The 24288-nt window shown below is 40.0% G+C and overlaps 1 protein-coding gene across 1 annotated transcript in view; it reads left to right on the top strand.

The window, feature by feature from the left end:
* Positions 1-24288, top strand: part of ZNF521 (zinc finger protein 521) — a 278899-nt gene that overhangs the window by 227050 nt on the left and 27561 nt on the right. The window contains exon 6 of the mRNA XM_042910390.1: positions 22468-22599. Coding sequence (XP_042766324.1) covers positions 22468-22599 — 132 coding nt within the window. The remainder of the gene's footprint in view (positions 1-22467; positions 22600-24288) is intronic.

The following is a 24288-nucleotide window of genomic DNA, read 5'->3' as shown; positions in this document are numbered from 1 at the left end:
ATAGAATACTTGGGTGTCTAGATAAGAGCATTGCTGAGGTTGCTGTGGCAGAGAAAGTGAGTTGAAGCCCTTTGAAAACCCCCTGGAGTCCAGCTCTTCCTCAAAGAGAGCTGTGACCATATAGGTACCGGGCTCTTGAGCAGCCCGAGTTCTTCCCAACTCCACACCCTGGGGAAGGCAAGGGATATGGAATTAAACATTCATTTTTGAGGGACATTTTTCAGTATTTAGGACTTCTGTCTTCTTAAGTATATGATGGTGAGTATAATGCACAGGGCACAGCTACCTCCTGGGAGTATAATTTGAATTAAGTGATATGAGAATGAGATGTTCTATAAGTCACTTAGAGGACAGATCCAAACATGCACATTTTGCTTTTATTTATTATTTGGAGAGCTTTTGTGATACTTTATGAACAGCAAAGCCCCATGATTCACAGTCTGCCACAGCTATAGGAACCAGCTAATGAAATGTGCCATTGATTTCCTTTTTCTGTCTTTTTTGACCCTCTGTTAAATTTAAAGGGGAAAAGAGATACATTAAATTCCAATTCTAATAATAGCCCCCAATGGGGACCAAGTGGCTAAGACAATGGGAAGAGAGACCTTTCAGCAGTAGGTTTTACTTTGAGCCTAAATGAAGTCTGTCGTGATCATGTTATTTAGTGAAATGAATTCATGGAAGGAAGTTGATTCCTTCTGGTCGGACCCTAGAGCACAAGTGTCACATCCCCAAATCATGCCCACTGGTAGTAATTAAACTTGACTCTCTACAGAGAGCCCTACATGACCTAAGAGGCAGTCGTTTTGAGAACCCCAGACGTTAGATTCCCAGTTACTCGTGTAGCAAATGGAAGCTCTCACTGTCTACTCTACTGCCTTCCATTGGCCTACCTAGGGCTTTGAGTTCAGCCTTTCTGTATCAATAGAGCACCATTAGAAGGCAGCAAATTTATCAAGGAAAATAACATTCAGAGGAAAAATAAAACAAGCCTTTAAAAAATGTCTTCAGCAAAAAGTAAGGTATATTACACATACATTTTCTGAAGCAGTAGCTAACACTTTTAATGGAAACTTCTGTGCCATCACTGAGGTATTCCTAAAGAACCAGAGTACTTATAATTAATTGTATTAATCATGAAGACTAAATTTATCCTCAGCTTCTATAGTGTGTTAAGGATAGAAATGTTTACCCAAGAAGAAAGCTAACATGGCATTCTTCTGTGCGGATGTAATTTTCACTTGACAGAGTGTGTATTCGAATGGTAGGTGTTTGCTTTTCATTTATCCACTTAGAGTCTTTCATCCTTTTGGAAATTTATTGATTTATTTTGTGAAATGCGGAAAGAAGAGAAAGGAAAAGGCTGTGATTTGTGACAAGTATACTTCCTGAGCAAAGTATTTATCTTATCCACCTTGCTATCCTTTCCATCATTGCCCCTATTTTTTATTGAGATGTAATTGACATGTAACATTATATTAATTCCAGGTATACAACACAATGACATAATATTTGTGTGCATTGCAAGATAATCGTCTCTTATCAATTAGTCTTTGTATATTATGAAACACAGAAATCTAAGACCTCATTAACCTCACAACTTCGCAACAAATTAAAATAACTGTAATTATAAAATATATAGAAATCCCAATTTTACTTTTAGTGAATTGCACTTTGATCTCTCCTATCAAAAATGTGAGTAGGGCGGAAATGTGTGATCTCTCAGTATAAAAATGACATTCTCTTTCCTAACAGGATTGCAAGCATTGGAAAGCAGGCGGGAAAGGTTTGCACTGTGGATATCCATATCCCATCTTGCCAAAGGATAAATAAAGGGCATTCATTCATCAGCTTTCAAGCTGCCACCCTCTTTTCTTTTCCCCCAGCCCCCACCTCTCTCTGAAATTGGGAGGAGGGAGGTTCTGATTATTTTTGCCTATTTCTAGCAGAGCTAGGCATGAACAATTAAATTTAGGGCTTCCCTGTGGTCTGTGAATAACAGTGCACAGTGCTAACCATCAGGGCACAAAGGCAGACAACAAAAAAAAGGCTTTTTTTATTTTTTGTTTACCCTTCAGGACACTGTTTACCTTATCACTGAAGGGGAAGTTATCATCTCATCCCTTTTGGAAATTGTACTCGGTTTCTTCTCTAGCTTCGAGTCTGAGACTGTCCAGTGATCAAGTGGGTATGTCAGCCTGGGGCTAGGGGATTTCTGTAAGGCCCTGCTCTCTCCCCCCACCTTCTGGACCCCCACGTATGTGTATGTGTGTGTCTGTCCCTCCGCCGCCTGTCTCTCTGTCTCAGGCTTTGCTCTGTCTCCTGAGTACAGTCTCACTTCCTCATTCTCCCCACACAGTCTCATTCCTTTTTCCTTGATTTTTCTGTCAAGGCTTTTTCTTTTTCTCCCTTTCAACCAGAATGATTTTTCCCCTTTTCTCCCTCTCTCTAAATTTACTTCACAGCAGATTGTCTTGTAGTAAATCACCAAAAACCCAAATAGCACTAAAGCATTCTGATACAACATTAGCATTTGCTTAACAAGCACAAGATAAACATTAAACAAAGAACTGCATTTCTTTATTAGAGGCTGCAAGATACATAATCCATGAGCACAAGAAACATGGGACCCAGTGGATATGCAGATGTGTGTTATTTCATTGGCGCTGGGCGGCCTTGTTAGAAAAGGTTTTCATCTGAAGGCTTGGGGGTGGATGGTTGACTGTCCCTGGTGGGGCTGTAACTAGATACAGAGACTGTTGCAAGCTAGGCTGGGCTCCCTGGTGGACGTGCTGATTGGACAGCCTGAGGAAAACTTGGGAAGCATCGGGAAGTGAACTCAATCACCTTGGGGATGATAGGGTAGAACCAGATGAAGGCATTTGACTTCTTTTGTAACTCCCACTAAGGACAGATTGCCAGTGCGATCCAGCCTCCATAACTGCAAATCAGGCCCTTTCCCCTATGCCGATTTCATTAGAATGGCCAGCATGGTGCAAAGAGGAAAAAAAAAAAAAAAGGTTAGACACAGTAATTTTACAGGCAGGCGGGTACAAAAAAAATCTGCATAATTAAGCAGTCAAGGCTGCTAATAGGGGAGTTTATATGCTCTGGGACCAGGCAAGGGCAGCACATATGGATATAGCACTGGATATTAAATCTACGGCATGCAGACTTACTTCAGGGCCCTCCGAGAAAAGGCTAATTATAGAGAGAGGAATTGTGTTTACTGGTCTGTCTTGGGCAAAGATGGTAAAAGAAGTACAACCAAGTTTTGCAGTTAGACATGAACAGGCTGTTAATAGAGATATCAAAATATGTGCTTGTGGTTGTTTCCCACCTAATCAACACAAAATTATAGATTCTATGGACACTCCCCCCACCCCGTATTACCTACTATAGACAAAGCACTTGGAGTTAAGTTTCATACGTTAAGTATATGCGTAATGTCAAGACGCATAGGATAGGATTGTGTTTATTCTTAAACTGCCACAATTTAATCTCAGCTGTGCTCTTTATCATCAGTGCATTCTAGTTAGCAGTTTAGCTCAGCCCTGTTTAAAAACATCAGCGCTTCTGGGCATGAGCTCAAAGTCAGCACTTAACCAGAAATGGAGAACCTGAGTGGAAGTTGCAGTGGGCAGGGGTGAGCCTTTCGAGGAAGGGTGTGTTCCTGGAAGGGGCTCAGCTGAGGTGGACATTAACATTTTATAATGTAGATCAAAGGTAAAGAGAAAACCCAAAGGCCTCTTTGTCATGGGCCCCTAACGACTGCCTCATATATGAGCTGAGATGATTTCTTCAAATTATTAAAGAGATTCATTTCATATTTGTATGTATGTATGCACAGACATATGCATGCATGCATGCATGCACTTATTTAATTCCATACAAAGACCCGTTTTCTGAAGAGGACAGGAGAGTGGGCCATTTGCCCTGGGCTGGATGTGCCAAGGTTTGCCCGGCTGTTTCAGGAGACCAGAGCCCCTTGCACATTTTGTTTTCAGAGAAGCAGTCTGGACCCTTTGTCCTTTAGGGAGGCTTCCCATGGAAAGCAGCAGCCCTCGCCAAACACAGATTTGTGGCTGGAGGCTCTGGCCATTCGTGGGCCTTTTGTGGATTCCATTGCTTCCTCCCAAATAAGAGGGCTGGAGAAGAATCCCACCGCCTTGTCTCAAGATGCACTAAAACCTCGGGCTTAGGAAAGTAAACAGCAGCTGATCAGCTAGATATTGGGTCAGGCTCGCCTGACATCTGTGCTCCTCCCAGAAGTGGGGAATTCTTTGCTAATGAGAAGACCAAGCCTGTCCTTTGGAAAGTAGGAGTTGTAAAGGCTAATGAATGGGGAGGTTAGCCCCTGAAATTGGGGGAAAGCATCGTTGTTGGCACACAAGGTGCTGTGCACCTCCTTCGTCTCTGCTGCTTGTTCACCAACGGACCACAGCTGTACCTTTTCCTGAGCACAGCTGGTCACACCTTACAGCACTTGGGTGAGAGGGTGAAGGTCTTGAGAGACGAGCATAGTACACATACCCAGTGTGAATGTTTCACACTCAAGTTTTGAAATGTGTTTTCCCTAGCAGCTATTAATTTGGCTTTCAAATTCAGACTAGTCCTCGGAACTTTTTTTAAACTCGGTGCCATCTGATGTGTTCTGATCCCTAGAGGTTATGATGAGGTAGCATTCTAAAGAAGGAAAATTGGGATTGCCCGCAGATTAGTAGGGACAGCGTGGCTTAAGTGGAATGCAGTAGCATTGACAGTATTTATTAAGATCATTCTGTTTGTTCCATTCTTTCTACCGGAGACTTTGACAGAGTATTTTCTAGGGAGGACGCAGTAGAAGACCACACCTAGAAGATGGTAGCAGCCCTCGAATGCATAGGGCAGTGCCCGATCATCATTTTTCTGCTTGTCAAGAGAAAACGAAGTGTACCGGCACCCTAGCAGGCAATAAGTAGGCCCTGCTAGAAAGGGGGAAATATTATTATGTTCTAGATAGAAATAAGTACAGAGGAGAGGGTTTAAACATGCAGTTGCTTTTATTTTTTAACTTTTTGGGCTCATCAAAAGGGAGAAAGCTAGGCAAGAGGCATGTCACTGGTAGAGGACTGGCATGAATTTGAAGAGATCTCTTTGGCTATGTGTTGAATTGTTTGGGGATACGAAGAAGAGCCAGCCATCTACTCCTACCTGGTCCATAGGCGGACTCAAAGTCCCTTACGGCACAACGGCTTCCCACGTCTGTCTCTTTCCTCCCTCCCTCAATCTCTCCCTTCCTTTCTTGTCTCCTACCTTCCATTTGTCATTGAACAACAATGAAAACACAGTTGCCTTGAGAAGAAACCTAGTAAGTGATAAGGAGGATAATCGAGAAGGAATGTATTTGGTAGGGAAAATATGGTATGTGTTTATGCTATGAGGGAGAATATGATAAATGCCCTAAGAATCCTATGAAGTAAGGTAGGAGTTTACAGGAGAAATTAATTCTGAGGGAGAAAGGAAGAGACTTGGCTAGGGACTCAGGCCTGAGAACCAGCAAATGGTGCGACGGTTTTTTCCACATAAGCTATGCTGTTCTTCCTCATTTGGGAACTAATTTGCTGTCACCCCAACAAATACACTGATAGATGATCTAAAACATTACTCCCCACCCCACCCCCACCACATACACAGTTGGGTCGAGGAGAAGAAGATGAGGAGGATGAGGGAGAAAACCAATAACCATTATTGTTATGTCAATGCCTTGAGAGGAAGAGGTTTTCAAAAGTGGAGAATTTAACAGCATTAACATCTTCTGGGCATTGTTTTAAAGTTTATCATTACCATATGCTGAGATTTCCAAATACATGTCTGGGTTAAGTTAGGAAACTAACAGAGGGTCTCTGCTGATCTGCCCAAAGAATCCCACATGCCTAGATGCCTGACCAGTGCTACCCCATGCTCTTGACAGCCCCGCCAACTTCCAGGAGCAGGCAAGGCCCAGAAGGCAAGCCCCATGGTTCCCCAGGCCATGCTGACTTCCCCAGTCCCACTGAGAGCGCTCTGGTGAGCCTTCTCAGTGTCTCTGTCCTTATAGCCACTGTTTCAGTTCTACTGCTCAAGTCCTATAAGACCCAGAACTGCTTTGGGGCTGCTAACGGAACTGACCACAGAGGAGAAGGCAACTTCTCTGGAACTCTGACGTCCCCTCTCTCTCCTGTCTACATACACACACACACACACACACACACACACACACACACACACACATGCTCCTCTCTGCCCCTCACCCCCGTTCTTGCTTCTTCTTCTTCCCTGTCTCTCTTTCTGCTGCAGAGGGGTGAAGGAGAAATACAGAGGAACAAAGTCAATCAACAAAGTCTAAAGAGTTAAAACACTTGATATAAGATATTTCAACAAGTGGAGCAAACATTTTGATGCCCTGTAATAGAAATAATGGATATAGTAATGGATTCATTACTATAGACCAGGCATTGTGCTAGACACTTGGTAGAGATGATGTCATTGGAGTCTCCCCTCTCAGCCCTGTGATGTAGGTACTAGATAGCCCCATTGAACACATGATTCGGCTAAGGCAAGATTAGATAATGTAGGTGACAGTACAGGGTTGGGCAGCTTACCCACTACCAAGGGATTCCAAAGTCTGAGTTTTTCAACTCACTGCACCATGGTGCAGGGGAAGAAAGGCTTTACAGATAACGTCTACGATGACTTTTATCAATACCGTCTCCTTTACCTACTACAGTGTAAGTCAGGGTAAGCCTCTAGTAGAGGTCTGTGTTTGCTAACAAGTGAGGCCCGCCAAGTGTGTGCCACGTGGCTCAAGAATTTTCCTTTCCCTGTGGAAGCAACTCTCCTGACCATAGAACAATGATGGATTACAAACTGGATTCAGCAGTAGTGATCCGCCTGCTATCAGAGCTCAGACCCTATTTCAGGATAAGATTTTGTTTTTTATAAATTAAACAGGATCCAGTGGCTGACCATTCAGTTTCTGAGGATTCATCAGAAATTAATATTTAATCAATGTGCAAAGAGGCTCAATTGCATTTGTGACCTGCTTTCTCGCATATTTGGGAGGGTAGAGATGAAAACGGAGAACACACAGTAGATACATTTACTGCCAGAGTGGAACTTTACAATTGTACCAGGGGACCTTTTGGTAATGTTTGTAATGTGCTGCTATTGTGATTTAGGAAAGAAAAATGCTACTGCTGGGCTTTATTTTCAACAGATTTTTTTTTTTTACACATCAATTAATGCAATCAAATGTAGTACAGGGAAATCTAACTTTTTATTTACATTTCTGGGGGCCAGGGAGGGTTTGTTTGTTTTTGTTAACTCCAATCATTTGAGCTGCACAGTATATGGTTTTCTTGGTATTTTCCAAATCAACTCAGTAAGTTCTATTTAACAGTCTATGTGAAAATCTCCGCATGAGGAAGAGAAAACAGCCTTTATAAGTGGTACCATTTGTTGAGAAACAAATGATTCTGCCTTGCTTCACACAGTTTGAAAATAATCACTTTTTTTGGTTTTCAAAAACAGAGTTACTTAATAAAAATGAATCATCTCGGGTTTCCAACCCATACCGGCAAAATTGAAATATGTTATTTCTTCAAGAATTAGTCAGATTTTTGAATGCCAAGTTTTGAACTCAATCTTGATGAATTTGAAAATAACCTAAAAGGAAAAAAGCATCAGATGTTTGGCCTTAAACCTTAAAAGGGCACTAAGATAAACCATTAAGATAATCAGAAAGGTCTCTGCTGAGGGTACATTTCTTTTTAACTTTTTTAAATGTTTATTTATTTTTGAGAGAGAGAGAGAGAGAGACAGAGAGACAGAGCGTGAGTAGGGGAGGGCAGAGAGGGAGGGAGACACAGAATCCGAAGCAGGCTCCAGGCTCTGAGTTGTCAGCACAGAGCCCGACATGGGGCTTGAACTCACAGACTGCGAGATCATGATCTGAGCTGAAGTCAGGAGCTTAACCGACTGAGCTACCTAGGTGCCCCTGAAGGTACATTTTTTTAATTTTTCTCCCTGCTGTGATTCATTGCCTTAACTGAACACACATTGTCAACACAAGCTGCTGGCCATCTCCTGCCTTCCTGAGCATAGGGACCTAGTTAACTAAGTATCATAGATGGATTCATTAAAAACTTGGTTACGCATTGAAATTCAGCTATTTTTCTTCCTCATAATCGGGACCCTAGACTCAGGTTTGAGCCCACTTCTGACAGTAACTACCATGTGACTTTGAGCCAATTAGTTAAGCTCTTCCTGGGATTTGGGTGACATAGACCAATCCATGTGTTCAGCGGATTAACAGGGAATCAATGTGTATAAACCCACACCACATACTTTGAAAATTACAAAATGCTATATAAATATATGGGAGGTAATACATTTATAACCGTCCTCAGGTAGGAGTAATGAGAGGAAAATGTACCCTTGAAATAATATTAGCATTGGTAAGAGCCTCCTCCTTAAAGGACTCTGAAAAAGGGGTGGGAGCAGAGTTTGAAATTGTATAGACACTTCATTCAACTTCTTGTGCTTAAAAGTCATGTTGGCCTGAGCACAAAGTATGATCTTTTGCAGTAAATGAGGTAATATGCAGACCTAATCGGGTGAGTTAAGGCCACAGTGACTACTTTGATTTGGAATTTCCCTGCTGTTATCACTTTAAGACCGAATTTCTAATACTCATTTCAAAAGACAGATGCCCAGATTCTAGGTCCTCTGGGTGTCACTTGATTGCATTGTTCTTCTTGTTTCTTGTGCTGTTCCCTTTTACGGGGGTGTCCACCTGTATCATGGGTGCCAATAGGTAGAAGAAGGAGCCTCAGAATGCATTAGTCAGGCAGGATGCCCATTGGTCGCTTCCTCCTCAGTCACTTGCTTACACATAAGGGTGTTGTGACAGTCTTAAGTGTGTCTAATTCTCTAAAGTTTGTTTTTTTTTTTTTTTTTTATTTAGTTCAAGTAGCTGGACCAATATTTAATTAAGAAAACTTCTCTTCCCATCCCAAGGAATGCAATTTAGTTTGTCACTGGGCATTTTTCTCATATAAGTATGTATACATGGTTGGTTATTGTGCTTGGTTGAAAATATTCTAAAAATATTTCCTGCCCTTCATTCTTTTGTGCACTTCCATATAATGCTACTCTGTATTTCACACCCTCGTTTGAATTTCTGAAACGTCTTTCCTCCAATATTCAGAAAAGAAGAAGTTTTCATTGTTGGCTCATGTCAGACTATTTGCCTCCTCTCTCATTCAACACTTACTATCCTACAATATTATAAAAACTACTTACTTTTCTTGAGATTGTCAGATATAAAAACTCTCATGCTAATCTCTGTCTTTAAGAAACCAAACATTGCTTCCGCTTTTCGGAAGCAAAGGAAGAGTAGAAGGCCAAGACATCACCGTGGGTCACCTTTTATCCCGGACTTTCATATTTTTATTTACTAACAATGAAATTGATAACTGAGCTAAATATGATTTTGAGATGGACATAAATTTTCAGAAAGGACATAAATTTTACAGTTGAATATCAAATTTCTACTTAGATTGTTCAAGACAGCTTTGGAATTCTCTGCTGATTGCATCACATCATGCAGGGACAAAGCAGACCTTTTAAATATATAAAATGTTGGGGCTCCTGAGTGGCTCTGTCGATTAAGGGTCCAACTCTTTCTGGCTCAGGTCACGATCTGCAAGATTGAACCCCGTGTTGGGCTCTGCGCTGACAGCTTGGAGCCTGTTTGGGATCCCCTCTCTCTCTCATTCTCTCTCTCTCTGCCCCTCTCACACTTGTGCTCTCTCTCACTCAAAAATAAATAATACACATTTTTAAAAAATAAAAAAACATATAAAATGTTTAAAGTCATTGACAGATATTTTAGTGATTTTTTTTCCAATAGATTTCTTTTTGTGTTAAAAATTATCAGCCTTCTTTATATTGACACAGTGTACAATATTTAAATTTTTAGAACAGATCTTGAATGAGCTGGTTCAGGTTTTAGAAAAATTGTCATAAAGATAGGGGATTAAAAATTTATTGTGCCCAAAGCATCTTTACAATTTGGCATTATAGTCTTAGGAATATTTAATAGCTTTGCAGAAGGTAATACAAGGAATTTCTATCTAAGAAAGAGCAATCCTTAATTATTATGTCTCATTCTTCATTTAACCGATACACTTAGTAACTAATCTATGGTTTTTGTTAGGTCCATTTCCTCATCTTTAGCTTTGGTTTTTGACCTAACAAAACACCTAAGAATATGTACTTTTCATACTTCCAAGCTAAGTAGAAATAAGAAATCTTTGTTACAACATAAATCTTTTGGCCTGTCTTCCTCCCTCCCTCCCTCCCTCCCTTCCTCCCCTCCTTCCTTCCTTCCTTCTTTCCTTCCTTCCTTGCTCTCTCCCTCCCTCCCCCACTCCTCTTCCTTCTCTTTTTCCCATCTCAACAGATAATAACTCTCTCACTTAGGTTGCTCTTGACTGACAGGAAACAGACAGAAGGAAATAGAAATGAGTGTGATTCATTGGTATGCCAGTAACATCTTGGCTTCAGCATAAAGTGCCTAGATGTGCTGGTGTATCCAGAATGATGCCCAAGAGAGAAAAGTAGGTTAGGAACATATTGAGCTAACCTATTTTCCATACATAAGTATGGCATTTCCTTTTTGGTAAGCCACACACTTAGAATATACATGCAGTCTCAGTTTCTTCCCAAATACTCAATTTAGCACCATATCAGGGAATGGTTCAGGAACTTAAAGATGAAGAATTCGCTACAGGCAGACTAGAATTAAGAAATCAGTCTTTGTTTCTGAATAATTATGATTCCATAAAGAAAAGCTCAAGTCCGGTCTCCACGGGATTTTAGGTGGCAATTTAACCAAATCAATAGGTTATTGCCATTGAGAGTTAAGCATCAACATTCTGCCATGGATGAGTTGTATCATCATGAGTGTTTCCTTCACAGGGACAGCTCAGGCCAAAGCACTTTACCGAGAATGGTGTTCCCTCGCTTCTCTGCAGAATCTGGAGATACAGGGAATTTAACTTTCAATACCAACAGGGGCTGCATATGAGTTAAGGCTTCACTTTGCTTCTGAAGAGAGAGGAGCACTCTCACAAGGGCAAGAGAAACTCTAACCATAGTTGGTCAGGAAATAGGGGATGAAGTGGATTGAAATAAATTTGGGCTTTGTCTTGTCGGGGAGCAAAGGAGTGACCAGGCAGCATGGAAATATAAATAACTCATTGCACATTACCAAAAGATCTAGAAAGACAGTAACTTACTTTGCTTAACTATCAACTTGAGTCTTTGTATTTAAGAGGGAGGAAACTTTTTTAAAGTGAGGGTTTGGTGGGACAGTGTGGTGTTGGATTCGGGAACGCTGAATTCTGGCACCGGCCGTGACCATACACTTTGCCGTCATAAGTGTGTCAGTTACTATATCTAGTCTCCATTTTCTCATCTTTTAAACAAGTCCATAGTTAATTAGATTGTCTCCATGGACATTCCTAACTTTGTCTAACATCCCAGCATTTAGCCAATTACATAACACTTACCCTTTCATTTTTTTTCCTATGCATTCCTGGTTTATTGCTTCTTCATTTTACATTAAAAAAAAAAAAAAGCACAATGTCCTGGGATCTTTGAAAATACTTGAGCCAACAAATACAGTTTAGGGAGGTATTTATTAGAATATTTCTTAGTAAAAGGATAACGCCAAATCATGGTCAGCCAACTCTCCTGTGCCTTCACAATCAGGTTTCCCATATCACTTTTCAGATTTCTCTGAGCCTAGGGAGCATTATTTGCTTTTGGAGGGACGTTAATCACCTTATGGTAGTTTTATGCCATCCTCTATTTTTCTTTAAGCATAAAAGCTTTATCTAAAATATAGAATGGAAGAGGCAGCTGTATATAGGTTCCAACACTGTATATTTATTTTTCTTTTAAATGTGTTGCTGCAGTGTTTTTCCTTTGCTAATGTATTTTGACACCTTATAGTTGTAACCTGCTGTTCTCTTTAATTGCTTATTGTTATTAATTATATAGTGGTATCGTAGTTGGCTGCTTGAGCCACTTGGCTGTAAGGAAATTCATTTATCATTATTGCCGTTGGAGCTACAGAAAAGTGCCAGCACTCTATCCAGAGATGAATGTTTTTGAGCTCACATCCAGTAAAATTTTGAACATGGGTCAAATCCTTAAGTGTTTTTCTTTCTGCTGCTACCCTTTGCTTCTGCTGGTCTCTGCATCGAGTACCTTCATTTTCTCTTCTCTTTTGTTTTCAGTCCTAGATTTGCTGCCCTTTCAGTGAAGTTTATGTTATTCTCAGCACTCCATTTAGTGGCCTGTCCAAACCGTACCCTTTATTTCCTCCTCAAATACCTAACTGTAAATTTTCCTTCTTAGAATTTCTTTTAGAATGTGAATAACATTCCTGCCTTTACGATTTTGTTACAAGCACCTTTTATTTTAAATCAGTAATGCTGATTGGACGTTGTCTTAAGCCCCACCTTTCAATGAAAGTGATCATTATGCCTTTAAGAGTAACTATATACCGCTTCTACTCACACTATAAATAATCAGATATATTTTGATTCTCAAATTAGGAAACTGCCAGTAGAATGAATCAGTGAATGAATGAATGAATGAATGATATACATATACAACCATGGGGATGTGTACTTGCACACAGCCAGCTACTTCCTGATATCTGTAGTTTCTTTAAATGTGGGCTTAATTTAGAATTCATGACCCCACAGCTGTATGTGCCACAGAACAGCCAGGCCAGAGAGTTCCTGTGCCTTCTGGCAGCATGACATTAAATTCACACTAGTTAAGCCAACTTAAATTGAGCCTCCTTGAACCTTCCTAAATAAAACTAGTGGCCTTAATTACAATCAGGCAATTTAAAGGTTATGGAGCTCTAACTAGTACTGCAGTATATCACTTTAATAATGCACAGGAAAATTTCTCTAAGGGGTGGCATCGTTTGATTAGAAGAATTCAAGTTTCACAGCACATTTCCAATAAACTGTTTTTAGAAATCTTATTGCATTTATTGCACCATTACCTTTTTTTATTCTTCAAGGCCAAGTTTCTAAGGTCACACCAATAGAACAATAAAAATGTGAGTCATTTGCAAATAACGTGCAGTATTGTGATTTTTGCATTGCTGCTTAGGATTTTCTTAGTATTGCCACAAAGTAAAAGGAGGATATGGTCTCTTGGAAATATGAGATTCTTGCCCCTTCGTGCCCCACCTGTCACAGAGTTAACTTGTGCTTTGGTGCTGAACCCCGATTCTGAACACCACAGTTCAGATGACTTTGCAAAAAGTCATCAATAACATAAGTTTCTTAGATAATTAGCTTTGGAAATGCCTGACTAGTTTCTTGTCTTGAACCTAGTGCCCATGGCTGTTGAGATCCATAATATTTGCAGAAGCTGGTGAACCTCATTCCATTTCTTTTGTTTGTTTTGTTTTGCTGGGTTTTTTTTTTTATTTTGTTTTAAAATCATCAGCGATAGCAGGCTATGCTTTCTAGCAAAGATAAACAGCTTTCCAGTGTTTGGAGACTTTCTCCTTCAAATAACTCGTGGCTTTATGCCAAGAAGAAGAAGGTAAACAAAAGAAAAGGCCCTGACCCTTGCCATAAAGCCAGCACAGTAACACGAACACATACCTGATGAGAACCGTGTCCAGTGCGTGGCTCCCATGGCTGGCCCACTGCTGTGCGGAATTAATATTGACTGTTTCACTGTCTCAGTACTCCAAGATGTTTTCTTGATGGATTTAACGTTAAAGCAGGTTACATTTAGCTTCTTTCGATTTTACCAATTTATGGTTTGTTTGGTTTTTTGTACAGTACTTGAAGGTAAATCCCTGCACTTCTACCTGGGCCACAAGTCCCAGACGTGAGGCGTTAATAGTATGTATTTAATACCAAACAGGAGAAATTTTAAGCAAAGAGTGCAATCGATGCATACATCTGATTAAACCAGTTAGTTAAAAGAATGGAGCTTTGTAATATCAGAATACATAACTATTAATAAAAATTGTTTAAAAATATGTGTGAAGTAGAGATTTCTCTATGACTGAGGGCAAATAAAAGGTAAATATCCCTTCTTTCACATGGTTCTGTTTTTGTATTTCAGGTATAAAATGCATGATCACACTTCCCCTCTTTTTTTTATTATTTTTTATATGAAATTTATTGTCACATTGGTTTCCATACCGCACCCAGTGCTCATCCCAACAGGTGCCCTCCTCGATGCCCATCACCCTCCCTCCCCTCCCTCCCCCTCCCCCACCCGCCATCAACCCTCAGTTTGTTCTCAGTTTTTAAGAGTCTCTTATGCTTTGGCTCTCTCCCTCTCTAACCTCTTTTTTTTTTTTCTTCCCCTCCCCCCTGGTCTTCTGTTCAGTTTCTCAGGATCCACATAAGAGCGAAAACATATGGTATCTGTCTTTCTCTGTATGACTTATTTCACTTAGCATCACACTCTCCAGTTCCATCCACGTTGCTACAAAGGGCCGTATCTCATTCTTTCTCATTGCCACGTAGTATTCCATTGTCACACTTCCCCTCTTGAAACAGGAGATAAGTTTGGGCTCCTCAGTTTCTTGCCAGAGTTAAACTGGCAAATAAGGGCAGTTACTTTGTGAATGCTCTATTTGCCAGAGCATTTTCCTCTCATTTCAGGAAATAGCAAAGGCAAGCAGAATAAGGTAAATTTTGGCTAGTCCAAACGTGTCATCACATAGGGCTTAATGTACAAGGGAATGGAGCAAACTTTTTAAACAATTGATAAATAATATCGTTTTGGTGTTCGTCGCGGCCTTTTCTTCTGATTGAAATTACATGTAGGACCAGCAAAATGCTTATTTCCCATAAATTCAATAAATATTTATTGAGTCCCAGCTATGAGCCGTGTACTGTTTTAGGTGCTTGGCGCACATCAATGCACAAAACAGACAAATGTCCTTGCCCTCCTGAAACTTGCCTTGTGGCACAAATTGATGAATAACCCCAAACTTAGTGCTTGGCACGCCCTCGTTCAGAGATATCCTGGGCTGCCATCCACCACTCTTTAATAGGCAAGGCAAGAACTGAAATGCATTACTGAATTGGAAGCATGCTGTTTCCAATCATATTGTGTGTCTAATTTATTATGCAAAAGGGAAGTAAATTTTTATAGTGTCTTGTGTGCTCAGAAACTTTGCTGTCACGGTAGAGAACATTGCAGCACTAAGGATTAGGTGGTGAAAACTTTGTAAAAGAATGAAGGTTACTTTCATGCATTCAAGCACGCATATATAAGGGGGAAAATTGAGTGTCAAGTAAACTGGACCCTTTTCGATGCAATACAGCCGCATATACGCAAGTTAAAGCTTTATGCAACAAGCTAATTTTTGGAAGCCACGCTGTTTTCTACCGGAGCAGATCTAAAGGATATATTTCAGACTTAGCTGGTCTCAGTCCTCACTCCTAACTGTTGCCACCCTTGCGTTTTTCAGGGCTAACAGTATTTCTTCTTTTCGTAGTTAAGAATACTTTTTCTTGGGGGGAGGGGGGGAGTGGAGCTCAAAGTGATTTTATCGGTGCATTACCAAAAACTCATTTTTTTAAATGAAAACATTTGTAGCCTAGGTTTTTACCTTGAAAGCTATTTGCTGGCACTGTATGCTTTCTCTGAGACTTCCACTGTGGGCTCATGTTTAAATTAGGAAAGTAGAGAAGAAAAGGCTGACGACCTGGAGGTACCAAAATACTGGTCAGGTTTGAAAGATATCTTTTCGTCTACCTGCTCATCCTTATTTTCAAATGTGTGCCAAAATATCGCTGCTGAGTCCCCACAGGTGAAGGGAAGCCACTTTTTTCAGTGGGTTGTTTTATTGTTTATTGTTTGAACAGCATTTCAGCGTTCTCTCCTACATGAGAATATTCAAATAACTATACCCACAACCGATAATAATAGCCAAGGAATTGGACAATACTGCATCTCAGAGCATCTAAAATCCCACTGCCTGCCTCTCCCATCCCGGCCCACCTGGACCTCCTGCTAGTTTCCAAGCTGCTGATGTTTATGGGGCTCCAGGCAGCCCCTGGGCTCTTTAAAATCTGCTGGGTACAATGCAGCCTACCCCAGTTGAATCATTTCCTGCTCCAGCCCTGCTGATAATGAGAAGTTCAAGACAGGAAATAACAGTGTCAATATCAGTGGCTTTGCTTATAAAGTCCAAAAGCACTGTAGCCTTTAAGACCATTGGCCAAAAACAGGTAGTAACGGAGTTAAATGCAGACTTGCACCTTGTAGGGCTCCTTGAAATAAAATTCTGGCGGAGACACGTGGGGTGCATATCATTTTGCTTTTCTCGAGATACCTAAGGGTGGCACGTGTGGATAGTCAGAGTCGAGGCACCTGGTGCTCATTTGCTCCTACTGTCCCCAATGCCCTTTCTCTCTTATTGTGAGGCTTATGCTTGTATCCTGTATTCCTCTCTTGTGTGGCATAGAAACACTGACAGTGGCAGACATTGCCATATTGCCAGTGAGAAAATCCAAGAAGGTGCTGGCGTCAGTCTTCAGGCAATGTTCGTTTTCGTGTTGAATTGTTCAAAAGAACAGAGCAGAGCTTTTTAACTAGTGAAGAAAAGGTTCACATAATATTCAGCACTCTCAAATTCTGCCTTACTTTGGGGGCTTAATGACTAATCTACTGGCAGACTTTGAGGCCTAAGTAATATTCTCCGTTGCCAAATTAGCACCTCAGTGTGTTTACGTTACAGTTGTGAAATATGTGCAGTATATAATACAACAAATTACAGTGGCCTGAGCCCTGGAAAGAGCTCGAGAGATGTGGTGGCTGTGCGTGTGGCAAATCACAGTACAGTCTGCCTATTTTTCTACTCCTGGTTTCTAGGGTGAGCCAATGTAGCCGAGGGGTGAGTTTTGTCATGTATGGCTTTTCTTTGTTACTCCTCAGACCCCTAGCTTATAAATGTGTGCTTGGAAATGAACTCAGGGAAGAGGAGAAGCAGAGTAAAGGGTTGGGGGTTGGGAATTGGTTTAGGGCATAGTTTTGTTGGATTTAAAAATATATATAAGGATATAGTGGTATACATGTTCGAACTGGAAAAATTACAACTGCAGGGCATTTGATTCCTCTGTTTGGATTCCAAGGGCAGAGTTTACTCCCACTCAGATCAGAGCTTTTAAGTATGGCCCCGGCCACATGATGATGCACCGAGAGGGGTTTGTATCTTTGGACTTTAGCCTATAGATTTATGCAGTGGAAGAGGCTGGAGGACCCTTCTGGCCAGTCTCGAGGGTAAATAAGAGAAGGAGTTCTACTTATAAACTGTTACAAATTGGTCCTCAGTAATGGCTGCCGTGTTGATCAGACGATATAAGGGGGCCCCCAGTGATTCCTGGGATAACAGCTGCATGTAAGTCAACCACTGAACATTTGCTTGTAGCTGCTCTAGATTTTTGTTTTTATTGAAGGAAAAGGAGTATAAACATGGGACACACAGTCTGGAGGCTGCTTAAAGGGTTTCTCTTGTTTAAAGCTTATATTGAAATGTCAGTGTCTAACAGTTGCCATGTCGGAGCTTATAATTTGAGTTGTGCTTGAACATCCAAATGGTAGCTGTTATTTTTTTCTCTTACAACATGGACTGACGAATAGTTGTGTTGGTCCAGGTTTTATAAATTGGAGAGATAGAAATTATCATTCCCCTCTGAACTGGCCTCAGACAAACAGATTTTGTTCTTACAGCACAAAGTTTTGTAAATGATTATCACGTTCCCTACATTGAGGTGGTATTGCAATTATGTATTCAGACTCATTTCCTTTGAAACATTGAAGAGTGGAGTAAATATTTACATTAGCATCAGTGTCTTCTGTGTGGACTTGATTCCTGTTAACATTTATGTTCGCGCTTAAATGAAGATTAACAAATGGAAATAATTATTTTAGCTGAAATTTATATACATGTGAAATCATTTCTCAATTATGCCCACACCGTCATTGGTCATGCTTTAAAGCGGTTGACCAGGACAGGAAGTCGCTGGCCTCCAACATGTTCTCAGTGGTGAGAGCTTCACTCGTGCCTTTCCTGACCTTGGACCCACAGTGCTGGCCACACGCATGTTTCCCTCCACCAGTACATAACAAACAGGGGTTTTCTGGAAAGATGTGGGTTTATCCTGGAAGGTCCATGGTCTTCTCGTTCAATTGACTAATTGCGCTCTGATGTTTCTTTCTCCCTTTCCTTGTGCTAATTTCTGCTCTCCCATGTATTTGTTAGAATACTTTTCAGCCTAGTGTTTAGAACTGGAGTTTTTCTGTACTGCATAATATTGCTTATTTGCTATGTAACTTTTTGACAATCAGAATTGCGGTGTGGCCATCAATCTTTATTCGTAGGGTATGGAAAGGGTAGCAGTTTTAGTCTTTAACTTCCAAAGTCACCTACAAAGGCAAATTTTGCTCCCTGTGGAAAATCTAGAGACTATGGATAGGCAAAAAAGGGAAGAAAAATCTAGAAATTTCATCCGTAGATCTCATCCATAACTCAATAAAAAAAATAGGGCTGCACTAGCCTATTATATCCTTAATGGAATATTGTAATGGTTATTAAATCAATTGACTCAGAATCTCTTTTTAATAAATGAGTCAGACTGTATTATCCAATTACTGTCAGCTGCTACCTTTCCGGAGAGCAGAAATGGTCACTTTGATTGAATTTTTAGGCTTTTGGCACCTTTACGAAGAAGGGAGATAAAAAGACAAGGTGCAAGTTGTGGCTTCCTCGGCAAAATCCTGAGTCTAAGGCTTAAGTTCACCTGCATTCGGAGGTGTTGATAGTGCCTCCCCATGAACATCAACTTGAAATTAAAACCACAGTGTCACTTTACAGCTCCTTACCACCTCATACCAGATAGCAAGAAGAAAGGAGAGAAACTCACTTTTGGAAGGAAACAGGGCATACCTAAGGTAGATCCCCCAGTACTAAGGATTTTTTAGAAAATTGTTTGAAAACTAACACACTGCTCTTAGCCACACAATGCAAATAGAGAATATATGGGAGCTGAGTTAAACAGAGACTCTGAATAAGGATAAACCTGTGAATTCATATTATAAATACGTTGTCTTAGTTTCCCAATACTATCTCTACCCTGTTCTTCAGTTGAACAGTATAAGATGGGTTCTGTTAACCAGTGGTAAAAGCGTTCTGGGTCCCCCTATCACTCACTCATTATCCATTTGACCCTGTGGAAATAAGCAAGTAGGAGCAGGGAGAAAGTGAGTAGGGAAGTTAATAAAAGTGGGAGAAATGTCTAGATGTGTTCACTTGTAGCTCGGAGCACACTAGCTTTTGCTGATCTATCATTTGCTGTGTAAGAATTCAGATATATTTTCTATCCTACTCAAATAGCTGGGAAAAGTCACTAGTTGGGGAAAAAAACCTCAAATGTAACTTAGAAATGAAAGGCAGGTAGAACCCCCAGCATCTTTTTTTTTTTCATATTAAAAAAATGTGCTTTAAACTGTAAACAGTTCTGAAAATGCCAGAAGCTATCGTTATGATCATTGGTATCCCTTAGTGCCTTCACCGGGTATGGGGTTCACGGCAACTAAGTCTGCACTAATCATGCATAAATGCTTTATCATTGTGTGCCACCGTTTTGTGAATTCACCTGACTAAATTTGGATTATGTAATGTTTTGTGATGGAGTGACTCTGTTCTTAGGATAGGAAATAAATAAAAATCGATGAAGACGTTTTCCTTGTATTCATACACATATATCTTTCTTCCTTTCTATTATTTTTTCAAACAAAATACTCATAGTCAAGAAAAAACATCACATTAAAGACCATTCTAACTTGCATAATTCACTTTGTGTTCATGCAACAGTCAGTCAATATCCCCAAGGAAGCCAGCCAGGCTTACATATATTACTTCACAAATATTGCGAGTTTAAGAATTCCGGAACAAATGTGTATACCTGTTCACACCCATAGGCTGCATCTTGGTTCTTGTGCAAAACACGTAATTTAAAGATGAAATAAAGACTCCTGGTTACCTTCTTACCACCAAAGTAAGGTATGCGGCATCGAGGAAACATTTAAATTTGTCAAGTATTTCTGATGATCAACTTACTGACCCAATTCCCTACAGTGGTGTTTCTTATATTTCTTAATATCTAAAATTCGGAAAATTTTTGGTGACTTTAGGATTAAAAAAAGAAAGAGAGAAAAGAACAGATGAAAACCCCTTGATCTTATATAATCCCTAAAGCTTTTTGTATAACCCCTTGTCATGTCAGTATGCACAATTAAACTCCTTCTTACATAATTATAATCAAGGAATTTACTGTGCCACCCAAATACAGAGTAGGTTTTTATCTCTTGTGAAATGTAGACAGTACTGGGTGGCTTAATTAGTGCTTTGCTTCTCTTTTTACAAATTCCAATCCTCTGCTTCTAAAGACTCATACTTATGTGAGAAGAAAGATTAGGAATACAAATAGAGTGATTTTTACTCCTAGTTAGCTAATAATAATTCACTTTGTAATTGAGCCTTTGTGTTGCCAGTAATATCAGCTGGAGAAGGACTTACACATGCATGTTGTGTTGCATGGAAGGAAATACCTTTGGAGTATAGACTTGTTGCCCACATGGTACGAATACGTCTTTCACATTCCCTAGATCATTCACTAGTGATCCTTAGTAACATTTTTTATCACTGCAAATAGGAGAAGGTAAGAGTATAAGTTGATAACAAGCCAGGTTATATTGCAACCTCTCTGCCCTTACTCTGTCTGATAAGTCATTTGGGAGTAGTTGGTGAATGTCATAGCCTATTTGCTAAGATCATGGACCTTGAGGCCCGGATGCCTGGAGTTAAGTTCTGGCTCCACCAAATATTGACCCTGTGACTCAGGGTGAAAATCACTTACAGTCTCTGGGCCTCATTTTCCTCATCTGTAAAATGGGGCCACCAGTAGCTGTTAAATTAATGAATGTATATCTGGGCACTTAGAAGAGCAGTGTCTGAAATGCAGAAAACACTCCAGAAGTGTTGGGTTGTTCATTCCAGTGCTACTGGTTTTCGTTTCTTATAATTGCAAATTGAAATAAGTTGGACTAATCCTTAAATTTTAAGTTTCAGAAACATTTTAATGAGGAAATAGGCAATCTAAAAATAATGGCGTCTATCGACAACAGAAACTCTTCACATTATATAGCAATTATTATTACGTTGAAATATTTTTCTACCATCTTGTTCCTAAGATATCAAAGAAAAATCCAGGGCTAGTCAAAACTGAGCATGGAGCTCGTAGAAATTCCTTGGGAGAAAGACAGAGTCTAGATCACAGGGTAAAATTGAAACTATCTTACGAAGTAGAAGGAGCAATGAACTGAGAAGATATGGAGAACCGGGAGTACCCTGCATAAAAATAGCACTTGTAGGATAAACTATAAGCATTAATAATATTTCAAAATTGCCCAGAAATCTTGGGAATAGAAAAAGAAAGTTTGTGTCAATGGGAGTATCACTAAAAACCTTATAGTTAGAAATAGAAATTTGTAGGGGCGCCCAAGTGGCTCAGTCGTTTAAGCATTCGACTCTTGATTTCGGCTCAGGTCATGATCTCACAGTTCGTGCTGTGCTGACAGCATGGAACCTTCTTGGAATTCTCTCTCTCTCCCTCTCTTTCTCTGCCTCTCCGCCACTCATACTGGCTCTTGCTCTCTCTCTCTCTCTCAAAATAAATTAATAATCTTGAAAAAAAAAAGAAATATAAATTTGTAGAACATTCTAGGAAAACTAGAGGAGAGACTTAAGGAAGAAGCTGTCCATTTTCCTTGAGTCCGTTATTTTAGGACTTTGGAAATACACAGCCATAAAATCATGATAGTGAAAAAGAGATGCCTTATCAGTGACATCCTAATGATACCTTAAAAGCTTAACAAAATGCTTCACCCGGAAGATAAACACTGCCTTCTGATTCTCTTTGGAGTTTAAATTCCAGAAATGTTTTATGTTGATACAAATTCGTAGGTAATGTGAAATAAGAACCCACAACCATATATGCTACTATATATTTATATTTGGTGATGGAAGTAGTTTAACAGATGCAATTACACTTGTCCGTTAAAGATATGATGTGGGGGCACCTGGGTGGCTCAGTCGATTGAGCATCTGACTTCAGCTCAGGTCACGATCTCATCGTTCGTGAGTCCAAGCCCCACATCAGGCTCTCTGGTGTCAGCGCAGAGCCCGCTTTGTCCTTCTCTCTCTCTGCCCCTCCCCTGCTTGTGCTCTCTCAAAAATAAATAAAACATGTAGAAAAAAATTTTAAAAAGATATGATGTGTTTCAACTTTTCTGTTCATGTATTCTTCACAGATGAAGGACTGAACCATGAATGTAAACTCTGCAGCCAGACCTTCGACTCCCCTGCCAAACTCCAGTGCCATCTGATAGAGCACAGCTTCGAAGGGATGGGAGGTACCTTCAAGTGCCCCGTCTGCTTTACAGGTAGGAAACTCTAGAGAGCTTCACGGCCAGTTCCATGTCTTTCCTACCAAAGCATATTCCCACCGCAATGGCCTTTTACGGATAGGACTTCTGTTCAATTTGGGGAGAAGATGTTTGATTTCTGCTTATTAGCATTATTGATTGCCGCCCACTTAAAAGCTCAAATGGGCAGGAAGGTTAACTGTCAGGATGAACAAATGGCATTTCAAGTTCTCTCAGAAGTTTGCACTTTTCCATTTGGAAAACGACATCCATGTTTTGTTCCCTTTTCTCCTCTCGGTGTGAAAAGGTTACCAAGGCAAGAGTGCCTGCACGAAGCTGCTTCTTAATCGCAAGACGTCTGACTACAAGTGCAGCCGTGTTGCCAGCCTATGTCTGTTACTTAAACTTGGAGAGTTTTCTAACATTTCCCATAAGAAATAAAAAGGTAACATTAAAACCCTCCCAAATTTTGGAGCTAGAAAACAGATTAGATGAACTGATTAGGTGAGGCGTTTATTTCCTATGAAATTGGATGGATTTTTAATATAAATTTACACTTTTAAGAAGAAACTTTCATTGGATGTTTTGGCTCTATAGTTTGCAGCAGCAGCAAAAAAACAAAAATGTAAATCAGAATCTATAATTTGAAGCCCATGGGGTTGAGATATGATCACACGTATTTCTGGTACTCCCCCCCCAACAGTGACAAAGTTATTTTGGAAAGTCCTTTGTGATTGTTTTGCATATGTCTTGAACTCAGTGGTCAAGCCCCTCAAGGCTATGTTCCCTTCTTACTTGTCAAAAAAAAAAAAAAAGACCAAAACACAACAAAAATATATCCTTCTCTCAAAATTGACTTCTTTGTTTGCAGAGCAAGATCCCAGGCATTGATTATTAACCTTTACTACATTCAGCCTGTAGATTTCTGTCCTGTAACAAAAGAAGAGAGGGGCCATGTTCATTATACAGTTACTGCAAGTAGTTCTTGAATGTGTTAATGACATTTGCCTGTGAGCCTCCTTCTTTCAATAATTCCATCAGCCACTCCTTTTGGAACTGTTTCGTTGTTGTTGTTGTTGTTGTTCTTGTGCTTTCGATTTATATTTAAAAATATATATTGGGCTTGGGGGGTGCTTTTTAAAATTTATCTTTTTAAGTTTTTATTTAAATTCCAGTTAACATACAGTGTAATATTAGTTTCAGGTGTACAATTTAGCGATTCAGCATTTACATACATCACCCAGCGCTCGTCACAACAAATGAACGCCTTAATCCCCATCACCCATCTAGCCCATCCCCCGACCTGCTTCCCCTCTGGTAACCACCAATTTGTTCTCAGCAATTAAGATAAAATATATTGTTATATTTTTACCACAACATAGTATTTATCTTAAGATACAATGAGTCAGGAGTCTGGGTTCTTTATAAAAGCTCGTGGTAAGTCTTCATAAGGAAGACTGGGTCATAGATCTCATGACTGAGACCCCTAATAAAATAGTTATTTCATGTTGTAGCCAGAAGCCTCATAACATGTGCTAAGTTATATGGAGATCAGTTGCAAATCTGTATAAAAACCCCATTTCTTTTTGTTGATGTAGGTAAGAGACAAAAATGCATTAATCATGAGTCGTCTGCATTTTCTGTGCTGACAGACCTGAATTGTTTCAGTGTATCTTGAAGTAATTTTAGAAATAACAATTAAAAAAA

Source organism: Panthera leo, chromosome D3 (genome assembly GCF_018350215.1).
Source record: "Panthera leo isolate Ple1 chromosome D3, P.leo_Ple1_pat1.1, whole genome shotgun sequence".
Taxonomy (NCBI): Eukaryota; Metazoa; Chordata; class Mammalia; order Carnivora; family Felidae; genus Panthera; species Panthera leo.
Note: the sequence above shows the minus strand (reverse complement) of the source record. Positions and strands in the feature narration are given on the sequence as shown.